Source organism: Salvelinus namaycush, chromosome 10 (assembly GCF_016432855.1).
Source record: "Salvelinus namaycush isolate Seneca chromosome 10, SaNama_1.0, whole genome shotgun sequence".
NCBI classification, from domain to species: domain Eukaryota; kingdom Metazoa; phylum Chordata; class Actinopteri; order Salmoniformes; family Salmonidae; genus Salvelinus; species Salvelinus namaycush.
In genome coordinates this window covers 28,644,893-28,662,024 of record NC_052316.1, presented here as the reverse complement: position 1 = coordinate 28,662,024, position 17,132 = coordinate 28,644,893, and the positions used below count along the sequence as shown (strand labels likewise).

Here is a 17,132-nt window from a genome sequence, read left to right as displayed (position 1 = left end):
TTTACCATGTCAGCTCGAGGATTCGATCTAGCATACCTTTCGATTACTGGCCTAACGCTCTAACCACTAGGCTACCTGAGTACCACTCCATATTTTCAAGCATAGTGGTGGCTGCATCATGTTATGGGTATGCTTGTAATCATTAAGAACTGGGGAGATTTTCAACAACAAAAAAATAAACAGGGAATAGGGATAAACACAAGGCCAAATCTACACTGGAGTTGCTTACCAAGAAGACTGTGAATGTTCCGGAGTGGCCGAGTTACAGTTTTGACTTGGCAACAACCAATTTGAAAGAGCTTGAATCATTTTGAAAAAAATTATAGGCAAATGTTGCACAATCCAGGAAAGGAAAGCTCTTAGAGACTTAACCAGAAAGACGGACAGCTGTAATCGCTGCTAAAGGTTATTCAAACATGTATTGAACCAGGGGGTTGAATACTTACCTAATCAAGATAAATTAGTTTTATTTTTTATACATTTTTTTTTACAAATAACATTTTTCTTCCACTTTGACAAGGTTGAATAAATACTCTTACATTAGTTTGTAAGATAGCCTTAACTTAAGGCTATTTACTGTATTACAAAACGATTATTCAATTGTTTGGTTGACAAATTCCAGTTTGTCTACAAATTATTAATGTATACAGTTGAAGTCGGAAGTTTACATACACCTTAGCCAAATACATTTAAAGTCAGTTTTTCACAATTCCTGACATTTAATCAGAGTAAAAATTCCCTGTCTTAGGTCAGTTAGGAAATGTCAGTTATTCTGAAATGTCAGAATAATAGTAGAGAAAATGATTTATTTCAGCTTTCATCACATTCCCAGTGGGTCAGAAGTTTACATACACTCAATTAGTATTTGGTAGCATTGCCTTTAAAATGTTTAACTTGGGTCAAACATTTCTGGTAGCCTTCCACAAGCTTCCCACAATAAGTTGGGTGAATTTTGGCCCATTCCTCCTGACAGAGCTGGTGTAACTGAGTCAGGTTTGTAGGCCTCCTTGCTCGCACACGCCTTTTCAGTTCTGCCCACAAATGTTCTATAGGATTGAGGTCAGGGCTTGGTGATGGCCACTCCAATACCTTGACTTTGTTGTCCTTAAGCTATTTTGCCACAACTATGGAAGTTTGCTTGGGGTCATTGTCCATTTGGAAGAACCATTTGCGACCAAGCTTTAACTTCCTGACTGATGTCTTGAGATGTTGCTTAAATATATCCACATAATTTTCCTTCCTCATGATGACATCTATTTTGTGAAGTGCACCAGTCCCTCCTGCACCATAGCACCCCCACAACATGATGCTGCCACCCCCGTGCTTCACGGTTGGGATGATGTTCTTCGGCTTGCAAGCCTCCCCCTTTTTCCTCCAAACATAACAATGGTCATTATGGCCAAAGAGTTCTATTTTTGTTTCATCAGGGGGGGACATTTCTCCAAAAAGTATGATCTTTGTCCCCATGTGCAGTTGCAAACCAGTCTGGCTTTTTTATGGCGGTTTTGGAGCAGTGGCTTCTTCCTTGCTGAGCGGCCTTTCAGGTTATGTCGATATAGGACTCGTTTTACTGTGGATATAGATACTTTTGTACCGGTTTCCTCCAGCATCTTCACAAGGTCCTTTGCTGTTGTTCTGGGATTGATTTGCACTTTTCGCACCAAAGTACGTTCATCTCTAGGAGACAGAACGCGTCTCCTTCCTGAGGGGTATGACGGCTGCGTGGTCCCATGATGTTTATACTTGCGTGCTATTGTTTGTACAGATGAACGTGGTACATTCAGGCGTTTGGAAATTGCTCCCAAGGATGAACCAGACTTGTGGAGGTCTACAATTTCATTTTTGAGGTCTTGGCTGATTTATTTTGATTTTCCCATGATGTCAAGCAAAGAGGCACTGAGTTTGAAGGTAGGCCTTGAAATACATCCAAAGGTACACTTACAATTGACTCAAATTATGTCAATTAGCCTATCAGAAGCTTCTAAAGCCATGACATATTTTTCTGGAATTTTCCAAGCTGTTTAAAGGCGCAGTCAACTTAGTGTATGTAAACCCAATGGAATTGTGATACAGTGAATTATAAGTGAAATAATCTGTATGTAAACAATTGTTGGAAAAATTACTTGTGTCATGCACAAAGTAGATGTCCTAACCGACTCGCCAAAACTATAGTTTGTTAACAAGAAATTTGTGGAGTGGTTGAAAAACGAGTTTTAATGACTCCAACCTAAGTGTATGTAAACTTCTGACTTCAGCGTTCAGGTCCTGAAAGATGCAGGTATAAGGGCTGGAATACTTGACAGAGAGAACTTGTTGCGAAGGGGAGTTCCTTGTGATACATCAGAGAGAGTGTATTTTGTATCAAAATACAGCACTGAAGCAGAGAACATTCAAAGAATCATTAAAAATAATTGGGGAAACATCTAAAGTGATACGCTACTACGCCATGTCTTCCCTGAGCCACCAGTCATAAGCTTTAAGAGATGTCCTACCCTAAATGACAAATTAGTCCACAGCTATCTTCCTGGTGACTCTCAAAAAACTTGGCTTGACCACAAACCCAAGGGCTCTTTTAAATGTAACCAGTGCAACCACTGCAGAAATATTGCACAGAAAAAGTATTTTGTTGACACAGCTTCTAAAATGGAGTATTACGTCAAGCATTTAATTAACTGCAAAACCACTCATGTCATCTATAGATTGAAGTGTCCACAGTGCAAGGTGTTCTACATTGGACGGACAACGAGACGCCTTCAAGACCGCTTAGAGGAACACAAGTACACCATACGGGTAGGCAATGAAGACTACCCCATGGCAAGGCACTACAAGTCCTTACACCATGGCAACCCTGCCTCCCTACAAGCTATGGGTATTGATCATGTCCCGGCCTCAATTAGAAAAGGGGACCGTCTTAAACAGTTAAACCATAGGGAAAGTTTAGTGATTTACAAACTACAGGCTACTAAGTACCTTGGTTTAAATGAAGATATGGATTTACAAACTACAGGCCACTAAGTACCCTGGTTTAAATGAAGATATGGATTTACAAACTACAGGCCACTAAGTACCTTGGTTTAAATGAAGATATGGATTTACAAACTACAGGCCACTAAGTACCCTGGTTTAAATGAAGATATGCATTTACAAACTACAGGCCACTAAGTACCCTGGTTTAAATGAAGATATGCATTTACAAACTACAGGCCACTAAGTACCCTGGTTTAAATGAAGATATTGATTTACAAACTACAGGCCACTAAGTACCCTGGTTTAAATGAAGATATGCATTTACAAACTACAGGCCACTAAGTACCCTGGTTTAAATGAAGATATGCATTTACAAACTACAGGCCACTAAGTTCCCTGGTTTAAATGAAGATATGGATTTCTCACCCTTCCTGTAGGGTCGTGATAGGTCCATTTGCTGTCATCTAGTGGACATTTTGCTCAATTGCCCTCAGCTATGTTTAGACTGTTGTTGTTCATGTTTGCTGTGTTCTAGTGTACTATGGAATATATTGCTCTCTTATTCTTGACACTTCTCCCAGTCATATTTAAGGTTAGAACTACCTTTCTAAGTGTTCTGATACTTATAGCTTGGAGTTGAATTTTTTGATAACATAGCTACAGTATTTAACTTTTTAATGTGTATAGTATTGCTTACTAGGTGTGTCCAAACAATTTTGTAACCACTCCCTCTTCTAATTAGGGCTAATTGGAAAAGCATTTCAAAAGAGGACATTGTATTATTGCTTTGTACTCCCTGACGAAGGCCATGCAGCCGAAATGCGTCGTTTAAAAAAAAACTGTTTCTATTGAACATGCCATACAAATAAAGGTATTTTAATTAATTATATGAAGAGTGCCTTGGTCCTCCTTTCTTTTTGATGACCAATTTACCCCTTTTACCAAAGAGCACCTTCTGTCTACCAAAATGTACTATTGTGTCCCTTAGTAGCGCTTCCCTTCCTCCTCTTTCTACTGGTTGAAAAACGAGTTTTAATGACTCCAACCTAAGTGTATGTAAACTTCCGACTTCAACTGTATGTTGGATTCACATCTCCATCTCACCCAAGAATGAAAGTTAAAGAAGAGGACTAAATCAAATCAAACTTTATTTAAAGTGTAAAGTTTGATTTGTTTTAGTCCTATTCTTTAACAAAAACATTTTTTAAATAGTTTTTATTAATTGGTTTTTAGATCGCAACAGAATCACAACAAACAATATATACATTTCACCTAACAATCAACATTTCATAAGACACTGTAATTGGTACAAGTCAGTGTTGACCCTAAGAAATAATAATACCAAACATATATTTTTGGTTGAGATGGAGAATTGAATCCAACATATTTTTTATTTAACCAGGTAAGTTGACTGAGAACACATTCTCAGTTACAGCAACAACCTGGGGAATAGTTACAGGGGAGAGGAGGGGGGATGAATGAGCCAATTGTAAGCTGGGGATGATTAGGTGACTGTGATTGTATAAGGGCCAGATTGGGAATTTAGCCAGGACACCAGGGTTAACACCTCTACTCTTAAGATAAGTGCCATTGGATCTTTAGTGAACACAGAGAGTTAGGACACCCGTTTAACATCCCATCCGAAAGACTGCACCCTACACAGGGCAAAGTCCCCAATCACTGCCCTGGAACATTGGGATATTTATTTTTTAGACCAGAGGAAAGGGTGCCTCCTACTGGCCCCCTAACACCACTTCCAGCAGCATCTGGTCTCCCATCCAGGACCAACCCTGCTTAGCTTCAGAAGCAAGCCATCAGTGGGATGCAGGGTGGTATGCTGCTGGCAAATGTATTAATTTGTAGACAAACTGGAATTAAAGCCAGACTAAATCAGTGGCACGGATCAAACTATCCAAGCAGAAAATTAATCTGCATCTGCTTCAAATGTTGATATTTGGTTGTGTTGAAAACCAAACACAATTCAATACCCAAATTTGTCTACAAATTAATAGTTGATATGTTGGATTCACATGTCCATCTCAACCAAAAATCAAAGTTAAAGAATGGAGTTTAATCTAATCAAACTTTAAATACACTTTAAATAAAGTTTGATTGGATTTAGTCCTATTCTTTAACTTAGATTTTTAATTGAAATGGAGACTTGAATCCAAAATATGAATGATTAACTTGAAGATTATATTTTATATCAACCCAAGTTTGAAACCCTAGGCCTATGTATTGTACATTTTTTTGTTGAATCCTGGGTTAAATATAAACTAGCTGCTGATGACTTGCTTTGCAAATGCTTTATAGGCCTAAATAGTATCACTGATGTAACAGTACTTTATAAGTCATATCATTTCATTTGCTCTCTTAAACCTACCCTTTGGAATGACTTCGATAGCAACAGTGAATATATGTCGTTATTAAGACATCGCTCAATAATCATTCTCACGATAGATAGCACATTGGTAGTAATCATTGAGTAAGGGACAAATATAAAAGCTAAGCAGGCTTGGTTAAAACCCTCGATGGGAGACCAAATCAATAGCTGTAGATCAACTGCCCAGCCTATTTTTAAAAAAATATTTGTTTTATAGTGGACATAACGTTGAAGATCTGACGTTGTAGTGGGGGGTTAAGTGCATTGTTCAAGTGCATAACGGCAGGCAATAGCATCTAGGATTTGAACCCAGCAACCCTCTGGTTGCCAGCTCATTACCTACAGATTTTTCCTGTCAGGCCCGGGATTCGAAGTGGCAACCCTCTCTAACCGCTAGGCTACCTCAGACTGTAGGCCAGTCCAATTGACTCGCATCGAGTCTGGCTGAAAACAGAAAAGTAACCTAGTGTGATGTTTTGCACACTCCAGTTTTCCATCCATAGCCTTTGAATTGTGTTGAAACGTGTGGGGGTCGCCACTATTTAGACCAATATCATATATTGATCAATTCAATTGACAAATAGTATTAGTTTCACGGTTGCTTCCAGTAATATCTGAGTCCACCAAATATGCTAGCCCACTGTCTCCTATTATTTCAATGATCTCCCTCCACCTTCCCTTCTTCCACCGCCAAGCGCTCTCTCACGTTATACTACTTCTCACAGTGCGGGTTGGTAGCAGCAGTCGTATGCCCTGGTGGAGCAGTCGGATGCTTGGTGGAATGCTTGCGAGACAAGCAATCCGTTCCGGTCACTATTGAAAAAGAGAAAGGGGCGGTGATACATGAAGAGACATGGCTTCTAAAGAGATAACTGCCTCTTGTTTTGTCAGTGTGAGCAGGGATATTACAGGTAGGAATCACCATTCCTATCACCATTATTATCATATGTATGATGCACCGATTCTGTCTTTGACCATTGCCGTGTATGTGGTGGTCTGCGACTGGACAGAGGCTTTGGAGGTTTATGAAAAATACTGCTTTCATATCTGCCAACAAGTGTTGTGAATTTTTTTTGTATTTTAAGCTACACGCGCATTGCATTAATTTGATCACAAAGTTAGAAAGTTGTGTAAAGCAAAGACATCCTGCTTCCTCAGGACTCAGGATAAAAGCCCAGCCGACTGATCATGTCAAATCTCTAGCCCATAGGAAAAGAGGCGTTGTGAAAATCATCGTGTGTGCATCACGCATGGATTTACTCACTCATAATGCTATCTGCATTCATAAATTCATGCCAGCTTTTAAGAATAGGAATTGTTACCGTCTCAGCGTGTTGGCAGTAAGCTTGCTCTTTTTTATCTGCAGTTTGTGTGTGAAAGATAGAGGGGGAGCAGTATGCATTTTCTTGGCAACAATTTGTATGTATTCTTTGCTTTCCTTTCCTTTATTGAATGAGACAGACATGGCCACTAACCTACACTGCTCTTTCAGAGTATGATTTTATACCAGTGTATCCCAACCATGCTCCTCAAGTACCCCCAACAGTACACATTTGTATTGTAACCCTGGACAAGCACACCTGATTCAACTAATCATCAAGCCAACAATGAGTTGAACGAGGTGTGTTTATCAAGGGCTACAGCGTAAAGGTGTACTGTTGGGGGTACTCAAGGACCAGGGTTGGGAAACACTGTTCTATACAGATGACAAGGCTGCCATTGAATTGACACCAGCTTACATCTCACAAACTTACACCATCAGGACTTAATCACACTTTCACTCACCTACACCACACACACGTGCTCACATTAGCAGGGAGGTTCTGAATTAATTACTCCTAATGGCTCTATTAACCACACTGTGATAATTATTCCAGTGGAATCCCTGCCTCGCAATCCACCCATCTGCCAGCCAGCCACCCCCATCTGCCTCAGAGAGTTAGACAGCTACAGAGCATTAGACCCCAGGTGGCCTTCTGCCCTGGCCAGCACAAGGTCATCATCTGTATGGAGACAAAATACCACCTCTGTTTAAACAGTCATCATGATGTTCAGGTCATCATCTGTATGGAGACAAAATACCACCTCTGTTTAAACAGTCATCATGATGTTCAGGTCATCATCTGTATGGAGACAAAATACCACCTCTGTTTAAACAGTCATCATGATGTTCAGGTCATCATCTGTATGGAGACAAAATACCACCTCTGTTTAAACAGTCATCATGATGTTTAGGTCATCATCTGTATGGAGACAAAATACCACCTCTGTTTAAACAGTCATCATGATGTTCAGGTCATCATCTGTATGGAGACAAAATACCACCTCTGTTTAAACAGTCATCATGATGTTCAGGTCATCATCTTAATAATCAGAACATTACTCTAACTATCCTGTCAGAAGAATCAGCAGCATTCTTTCATTTGACAGTGCATTAGTCACAGGTGAAGTACAGTATATTCAGTGCCTTGGTTTGTTATCCATAATCTAATACCTTTCACCATGTCACTCTCTCCTCCTGTCCTCCTCTCTGGTCTTGCCCCTGTCTCTCTGATGGTGCCTCTCTGTCAGTGTGCCTGTCTGTCTGTGAAGGGATGTCCTCAGGCCCAGCCAGGTTATCTGCAGGAGTGGGGGGGGGGGGTCACACATCTGACTGGGATTATATGTGACACACTGGAGCAGAGAGGAGCCATGTGGTGTTGGTAGTAGTCATATTGTTCACATAAGGTTGGAGTTTGTGTGGGAATAAATTGTCTGGCATTGTATTTTGAATCTCATTAATAACAGAATGAATGAGATTGCAGGTTTTCGCCTTTGAAACACACAATTAATAATAAGATGTTTGTTGGTTTATTTGCATGATTAGATAATGAAATTACAAAAGCTATTTTTGTTTGCATAATACAAGGCAATTAACAGGTGATAATGGAAAAAATACAACAAGAAATAGAAAAACTGGAGAGAAAATACAGGAAGTGTTTTGTCTCCATCCACTCTCACCAAGTACTGTATTTCATCTCTGGTTTCCATATTCTATTAAAATGTATTTTTAAATCTATTTTATGGCTTCATTCTGTCCTCTCTCACATATCCTCGTTTTACGGGAAAATTTTTGTGTGCATGCCATTGAAAATATTGCTGTCTTTCACGTTTTAATGAAAAATACAATTCGTTTTGGAGACTCAAGGGTTTTCTCAATCAATAGCATAGTTTAAGATACCAGAAGCAGGGTCATATTCTACAAAATAGACAGTGACTGTGTTTCTGTGCAGCCTCTGATTATCTCCCTGTTTATAAAATTCCAGTATGTCAGTTTTAAATGAAAAGGTTGGTCCGCCTTCAGTCGGTTGGCGAAAGGGCTGTCCACTTGAAGGTCAAGCTTGTCTCTCTCACTTTTCTGATGTGCTGTATACTTGGTTGATTTGTGTGAAATGTTTGCTGTGTGCATTCGTGTGTATCTGACCTTGGATGTTTTTCTATTTACAGAGAGTATCAGGAAGATTATTGACAAGTCCTCAACCAAGTTTATACGTGGCATTAAGCTTGAAACCAAAAATGGCAAATCAGAGGATAGGATACTGGTGAGTAGTGTCTGAATAAGTTACACTGGTAAAAACAGCAGTTGCTGTATTGATATGCTGACTGAGTGGGTGGTATTCCCACAGATGATTGTTGAGCTTTTGATATAGAAGAGCTCTCCAGACCATCCACACACAGTACTATTCCACCCCTCACTACGCCAAAAAACAAGTCTGATACAGTGGATGGATACTACATAACACATTGGATGGAAACCTGATGGGTGGTCTATGAGAGACATGATGCAACATAGGCAGTATTGAAGTGCAATTAATTGCTATGGTCAATTACATACTGAGCGCAAGCTATGGCCAGACTGGCCACATGCCATGAATATATTAAGTTGATAGGTTTCTGCTTCCCCATCCCTGGCTGTGCCTGGGCTCTGTATTGGAACAATGTAGGACAGAGAGGTCTGTAATAGCAGCAGCTTGGGGAGGCTCTGTCTCTCTGAGACACTGGCGGTGGAGGCAATGCCGGGCGCGGGTGGACCACTGCCTTTGATTCTGGGTGCTTTCATCAGAGTATGTGGGGCAAAGATGTGAAATCTCCATTTGTGGAGCTGCAGCCTTGCCAGCTCACAGGACTAAATCTGGGCCAGTGAGCTCTTTTAGTATAGATCACAACCTGTGTGAGTACAGCAAATAGGGAGAAGTATAAGAAACAGACCGACCAAATAACAAAAGCTGCTCAACACTTTTAGAAAGAAAGGTGCTATCTAGAACCTAAAAGGGTTCTGCGGATGTCCCCATAGTAGAATCCTTTGAAAAAAAGCTTTTGGTTCCAGGTGGAACCCAAAAGGGTTTCTCCTATGGGGACTGCCGCAGAACCCCTTTGGAACCCTTTTTTCTATGAGTGTAGCAACTCCACATAAAACTGCATTGAAATGTTTTCATGTTTTTGTGCTCCCCAAAAACTACCACAAGCCTTCCCCTTAACTCCCTGATGAGGCAATGGGCTGATCCCCCAGCAGGGCAGGCAGGCCTTGGCAGAGAGTCATTCCCTTGATGACTGCTTAATGATTCATTATGGTGCGAGTTGGAAGAGTTTTGCATGTACCCTTTGCAATTCAGTGTCTTTGGTATGTCTGTCTATCTGTCGGGACTATGTTATCTCTTCAGTCCCCGCTGTCCAATCTCTCTCTGCTAAACTGTTCCTTTTTTTTTTTTACTCTGAACTGTCTGTAATTGTAGTCTCTGTGGGGCTGAGGCTGAGGAGAGGGTTAGGATTTAAGGTGTCAAGGGAACGGGAAGTGTGAAATGCTTGCTTGCTATTAGGCTTGGGCTAGGGTTAATATTTTATAGCAGGTTCAGGATGGGGCTAGAGCCATTGTTTTTATTTCATGTCATGGTCAATGTACTGTAAATGAGGCTTTGGTTTCCTTGATTGTGAATTATTTAACCAGGATACTTCCAGTACTTGTTTGTGTATAACAGTCGCCTCTCCCCCTTATCAGTCTAATAAGAAAAGACAGGCATCTCTGCTCCAAAAACAGACACATGCATAATGATATTCCACGATAAGTGTGGTATGTCCCTTTGATCTGGAAGACTTTGATGAGGACTGTCCTGGGGGAACTGTCTCCCCACCCTTCTCTCCTGGGGGAACTGTCTCCCCACCCTTCTCTCCTGGGGGAACTGTCTCCCCACCCTTCTCTCCTGGGGGAACTGTCTCCCCACCCTTCTCTCCTGGGGGAACTGTCTCCCCACCCTTCTCTCCTGGGGGAACTGTCTCCCCACCCTTCTCTCCTGGGGGAACTGTCTCCCCACCCTTCTGTCTTGGGGGGACTGTCTCCCCACCCTTCTCTCCAGCATGATTTACTTGTATAAACTCATATGGTACAGTACGCACACACTGTCTCCACCCCCTACCCAGGATACCTCCCCCCAACTCATCACGTTAATGTGATACTATCTGCACATTTTAATCAACTCCTTCAGACACAGTGTCTTTGAAGTGACTTGTTGGAAATGCAGGAGACTCTTGCTCTCTTTTTCTCTATTTCTCTCTCTAACATCAGACACACCCCTCGTTGTGGGGGGTTTGATGTTGTGTGTGTGGGTGTTGTGGGGGGTTTGATGTTGTGGGGGTTTGATGTTGTGTGTGTGTGGGGGGGTTTGATGTTGTGGGGGGTGTGTGTGTGTTGTGGCTGCCGGCAAGTGTTTGACTCTGATGGGTAGAGTCAAGCACCTCTCTCTCAAAATGCAACAGAGAGGGGGAGCCATCATTTAATTACAGCTTTTCAGTAAGAGGGCATACTGTGTACTAGTGTTACTGGGGAGAGAACAAATGAGAGTGATAGCCACAAAGAGAAATGCAGAGGAGAAAATGTTCCTCCATCCCTCCTCAGCTACTTCTCAGAGAGCTGTTTTAAAGGGGCATCAGAGAGGAAGGGGGAAATGATCAGGAGTGAAGGACGAGAGTCTGAGAGAGGAAGGGAGAGAACATCTGATAAATATGTTTGTTTATCTGATGAAAATGTTACACTGTGCTTGAACAATATTTACTAAAGATTCTTCATTCTCCCCAAAAATATGGACAGAAGGAGCATGAGACTAGGGCATAGAGATTGTGTTTGTAGCTCAAGGGGATTTAATGTGTGAGCGTACGTTTACAGTACATCTGTGTGTGGGTGTGTGCGTATGTGTGATTTATTTGAATGACTTCCCTATGTAACTATTATTGTTGTAATAATTTCTATAGAGCATCTTAATGCACAGCCTGCGAATGCAATCCTCCCCAGGGTACAGCGCAGCCCATCCATAGCATGATGTTATGGAAAAAATATTCCTACCCAGATCAATAGATGAATACAGAGAGGACTCCACATTTCACTCGGCATTACCATGGCAACCCATCAGAGAATCTGATGCCCTTAGCGAGTCTTGAGTGTGCAGTGAACTTTTGCTCAGGATGGATTTAATTTGTTCCTGTTTCTCTGGCTGTCTCAGGTTCTCACAACATGGAGACTCTATCTCCTGGTTGCCAAGGTTCCAACAAAGGTAGTGCACATGATCCGTATGTACAGTATTTACCACATACCATGCACATAATTATCAGCATGTTAACAAATAGGTGCAAAATGTGGCGTTCATTGCAGATAGAGGTGACATTTAACTTCTTGGAGATCCGAGCCATGAACAGTCACCCAGAGCATCAGGTGAGTAACATAATGCCAGGTGAACTGAGGTTTTGAATGGCCATGTTAGTGCATTGTCCCTGTGGCCTCTTCATTACAACTGATTAGTTGTCTAAACAAATTTATTGTGGAGTGTCAATCATCTCAACATCTGAGTAATTATTTGAAATCAGTTAATCTCATTATTTGGCATAATGGAGATATGAGGATCTTCATTCCTGTAAGTAGAGCTACTGTAACCATATATTTCCTGCAGTTAACTGTCAGTTATCCATTTCAAACTTCAGCACTATGCCATCAAAATCACTGTGGTGCCTGTATCACTCAACAGTCATTGAAACTATGCTGTTTCTGTGCAGGTCGTCATAGACACGGACAAGTCCACTTATTCCTTGTGGCTACAGTCACGTGACCACCTCAGTCATGTGGTCAGCCATGTTAACTTTGCCCTGTCCAGAATATTTAACAACTCTGTGTTTGCGTAAGTGTCCATTCTCAGACAGCACAGACTCCTTTACCAGACAGTGTTGAAACCCAGACAAATAAGTAATGTTAGCTAATTTGTCCCTTCTAACTTAAACCTCCTTTTGTCCTCTCTCTCTCTTTCAGTCCCTCCATCTGTCATTCAGACAGTGAACTTTCTGAGGGAAGCAGGAAGTACTCCCCCAGCTCAGAGACGTCTATGGAAACCCAGAGGGCCTGTGGTAAGAGACTCACAGGCAGGAAGGCAGGCATACAAAGACAGACAGACAGACAGACAGACACACAGCATAAGCAGGCATGTGCACAGATAGGGCTCTACCTGTGCAGAGCACATGCCCCTTTGCCTTTCCAGTCTCCAAAGTGCCCTTTTGGGTGGTGGTATAATTTCCCCCAAAATTATAATTTTCGAATAAATATTTTGTCATTGTTGTTCGGCAGTCATCGCGTGCGCCTGGTTGTGCCTGTTTCCCAGTCTGCCCTGTACGGAGATTGTGCGCACCTGGTATCCGAACATGCATGGCTTGAGAGATGCGGTCACTGGTCATGTGTGTGTTCGTGTGTGTGTGGCTAGCTACCTTTTTTAAATATCAACAGTACTGCCACTGTAGCATAACATTTGATTAACACTTGATTCAGCCTACATCATCATCACTATTCAGTCTGGTTGGCTGATACGCTCAGCAGAGAGAGGCAGAAAGACAGGAGCGACTGCATCATCGCCCTCTGACTGAACTCCATCCCTCCTTCAGTCAGGTTATGCACGTGTGTCAGGGCAGCAGCAACGCAGGTAGTCTAGACTCTAGCTAACCATCATATACAAAAATATCCACACAAGCCGCTAGCTAGCCGTACATTATGAGTTAGGCGATTATTAATATTATATTATGAACTTATTATTTGATTCGAGCATTGAAGATAAATCACAGTCAGTCAAATAAATCGAGCTAGCTAAATGATCAGCTGTAAGCCCACCCTCTTTTCCAGATGTCAATCACGAGGCACTGTATTTAGCTTGCTTATGTGTGATGATGACTGAGTGTGTTGTTGCAGAAATAAATAGGTCCATGGTCAACAATGTTATACATTTGGAGATATGAATTGTGAAGGGGTGCGGCCATTTTGAGCACATGCCCCTTGAAAGGTCTCTTCACGTACCTCTGCATATGAGACAGATTCAGGAAGATGATAGACAGTCATAGGAAATTGTTGAGTAATTTGATTAAGAGACAAATGGATAGAGAAACCCACTGCACTACATACAGTGTATAGCACATTTACAGTTGACATTTTAGTCATTTAGCAGACACTCTTATCCAGAGCAACGCACAGTTAGTAGATTCATCTTAAGATAGCTGGGTTCACAACTATATTTTTACACAGACATTGTAGAGTAATTGCACTGCTTGTTGTCTCTCTCTTCCCTTCTTTCTTTTCCCTCTTTCCCTCTCTGAAATAACCAAGTGCTATTTAAACACTCACCATCCGCTATTTTTCTTCCTCACTGTCTGTCTCAGGAGGGTTTTCGGAGACCTACGCTGCCCTGTGTGACTATAATGGAATCAGCTGCAAGGAGGAAGTGCAGTGGGTAAGCGCAATGGGAGTGGGCCGGTTGTGTGTGAGTGCACAGGAGAGGTATATACAACACTGTACTTTCAATTGAGGGGGCCATATACTATAGCAAGTGGACTCATGGGTAATCTTGTTCCTAGGATGTGGACACTATCTATCACTCCCAAGACAACAGGGAGTTTAATCTAGTGGACTTCAGCCACCTGGAAAGCAGGTGAGAGAAGAGGAGAGGGAAAGAAAGACAGAAAGAAAGAGGGCATAACTCTATCAAGTTGATGCTGCTGCAGCCTTAATAAATCCAGTTGCTAAATATATATTAAGGGTATTATGAAATGTACCTGTTTCAGTGCAGTAATTGTTGTGTGTTTATGACAGGGACTTGGCAGTTATTGTGGCATCAATGGCGTACAATACCTGGTTCACCAAACTATACTGTAAGGACATACGCATAGTAAGTATCCTTCTGTCTGTCTCTCCTTGTGCTTTAAATGGTAATTGATATTATTCAAGTTATTATGCGTGCAATGAAATTAGATCATTTCTAATTTCAGGGGTCAGAGGTCACTGAGCAGGTTCTGCACACCCTCAGTAAGTCCTCCAGTCTGGAAGAAATCACTCTGGAGAATGCTGGGCTCAAATCGTGAGTTTTCCCTTGCTTTACACTTCTCACCCATACTTAAAAAAATAATAAGAATTGTGTTAGAACCTTAAACTAAAAAGTGTTTGTGTGTGTCATTGTGTCTATGTCCAAATGTGTGTACTGTATATTGTGTATGTTGCAGTGACTTTCCTCAGAAGCTGTCAGTTGCGCTCTCAGAGAATCCTGCTTCTGTCATCCACTCTCTGAATCTGGCCCACAACACACTGGACAACCAAGGTACCAAGCAGATGCCTAACTTCCTGTTTGACTTCCACACTAGTTTGACTTCCACATTATGTTTGTTTTAGTGACATCTCTCCTCCTCTGGTGTAGGTGTGGCTAACCTCATCCAGCAAGTGTGTCGCCTCAGCAAAGGACTGCGTCTCCTCAACCTCTCCAAGACCTTCATCAACTCCAAAGGTTTAGACTGCTTCACCTCTCCATCCTTCCATCGCTCAATCTCTCCATCTCTCTACTTTCCACACCCGGAGAGAAGGCCCCACCCCCCTGTCCTACTCCATGTTGCATAAGCATCCTCCTCTACATCTCAGTGTCCCCTGACGTTAATACAAGGCAGTAATTCAGCAAGCAGGGACAGTCAGCTGGAGAATCAGTTAATGAACACCTCCAACTGTGTTTGGGTTTGACGAAGCAGCAATAGCTGATGGAACATGCCACTAAGCTATGCATGCATGCTACTTTTCTAGTTGAGGTGATATAAACCTCTGTACCTCCTGTAATTCCCCCACCAACATCTCTGTGTGTTAACGTAATGTTTTGTCTACTCTACAAAGCTTCAAGAGTCATGATATGCCCCCACGGTAACCATCCTTCAGGTAGAATGCTCTGTGTTACTCCCCCACTTTTTAAATATTTTGAATTGGAATACTGAATATTGAATTAAGAATTATACTTCACACAGGTACGGATGAGAATCACATGACTAAAAATATTCTGAAACTGGATTTTTTTGTTGTGTAAACTGTGTACATTTGCATTAGCTAGCTGAATGCATCTCTCATGGCTTCCCCCTCCCTCTCTCTGTGTGTTTCAGGTGTGGTGTCTCTGTCTCAGGCTCTGTGCTCCAGTGATGAGTATTCTAACTCTCTGCTACACCTGGACCTGAGCAAGAACCCTGGGTTCCTGTCTGGGGAGGATGCCTCGGTTAGAAAACACACACACATACACTTATACATACACTCATACTCTGTAAACAAACCAACAGTATAGTAAATGCACTGCTGATGCCTTATGAGTCAGTTTCTCAGTTAACCATATTTTCTCTCTCTTTCTTTAGAATCTGTGCCTGTTCCTGTCCCAGCCTAATTGTCTGGTCCATTTGGACCTGTCTGGCACTGACTGTTCTGTTGACTCGGTGAGAATCTAGTGTCTCTGAGAATTTGATTGCACACTTATAGAATTAAGCATTTTAAAGAGTTTATCTGCAACTTCTGTCTTTTTCTTCCTCTATAATCCCCAACCGCTGTCTTTTTATCTCTCCCACTAAACTGCACAACACAACTCTCGCTTCTCTCACGTAGCTATTTGGGGCTCTGCTGAGGGGTTGTTGTGCCGATCTCTCCTACTTGAATCTCTCCAAAAATACCTTCTCCCACAGGTTAGTCACATCCTTGAGATGAACTATTTCTTTGGTGTGATGTGGCAGAAAAACGCTTTGAGGCTCGGCGTGAGGATGGAAGGCTAATTTTTAGCAAGGGATCTTTTTTTTCTTAAAATCCTCAGGCTTGATCTTTCGCTCTCTTTTACTTTTCACTCTTATCTGTCTTATCTCTGTCGTTCTCTTCAATGTGAAATCAAAAATATGCTTTGTGGGAATCACTGGAACATTGTGTTCCTTTCTGTAGTTGTGTCTGTGGTTTTAAACTCCTAGAGCTGTCTGCATAGATAAGACTCATGAATATGAAGCAGAGCTATTTATCATCTGACCCCACTTGCTCCCTCCTCTTTGACCAGCTCCATTGTCTCTGTCTCATTCCATCTGAATACGCTCTCCACTTCATACCAGTCTCTTATTTACCCAGACTATCAACAATTTACCACTCACCTTCTATCGCTTTTCCCTCCCACTCCATCTCTACTTCTTCCTCTCCTCTCTCATTCATCTCCCTCTGACCTCGCTCCTCTCCCAGGAAAGTGAAGGAGACCCTGCCGTTGTTCCGTCAGTTCTTCAGCTCGGCCTTCAGTCTCACCCATGTCAGCCTGGCCTCTATGAAGCTGCCCCCTGAGGCCCTGAGGTCAGTTCCCCTATTCTCCCCTGGTCTCTCTCTCACACCTGCATCTCACTGGAGTGACTGGGGCCTGGCTAGCTGGTCACCATGACAAATGACACTACGTTAAAGGGTGTGAATATC

At 42.0% G+C, this 17,132-nt stretch overlaps 1 protein-coding gene across 1 annotated transcript in view; it reads left to right on the top strand.

Annotated features, from left to right (window-relative positions):
* Nucleotides 1-12,011: 12,011 nt before the first annotated feature.
* LOC120054289 (capping protein, Arp2/3 and myosin-I linker protein 3-like) overlaps nt 12,012-17,132 on the top strand; it is a 29,740-nt gene continuing 24,619 nt past the window's right edge. Inside the window, exons 1-13 of the mRNA XM_039001706.1 lie at nt 12,012-12,089; nt 12,428-12,549; nt 12,678-12,772; nt 14,066-14,136; nt 14,261-14,334; nt 14,496-14,571; nt 14,672-14,760; nt 14,903-14,997; nt 15,094-15,180; nt 15,815-15,924; nt 16,058-16,135; nt 16,302-16,378; nt 16,911-17,015. Of these exons, the coding sequence (XP_038857634.1) occupies nt 12,012-12,089; nt 12,428-12,549; nt 12,678-12,772; nt 14,066-14,136; nt 14,261-14,334; nt 14,496-14,571; nt 14,672-14,760; nt 14,903-14,997; nt 15,094-15,180; nt 15,815-15,924; nt 16,058-16,135; nt 16,302-16,378; nt 16,911-17,015 (1,157 nt within the window). The remainder of the gene's footprint in view (nt 12,090-12,427; nt 12,550-12,677; nt 12,773-14,065; nt 14,137-14,260; nt 14,335-14,495; nt 14,572-14,671; nt 14,761-14,902; nt 14,998-15,093; nt 15,181-15,814; nt 15,925-16,057; nt 16,136-16,301; nt 16,379-16,910; nt 17,016-17,132) is intronic.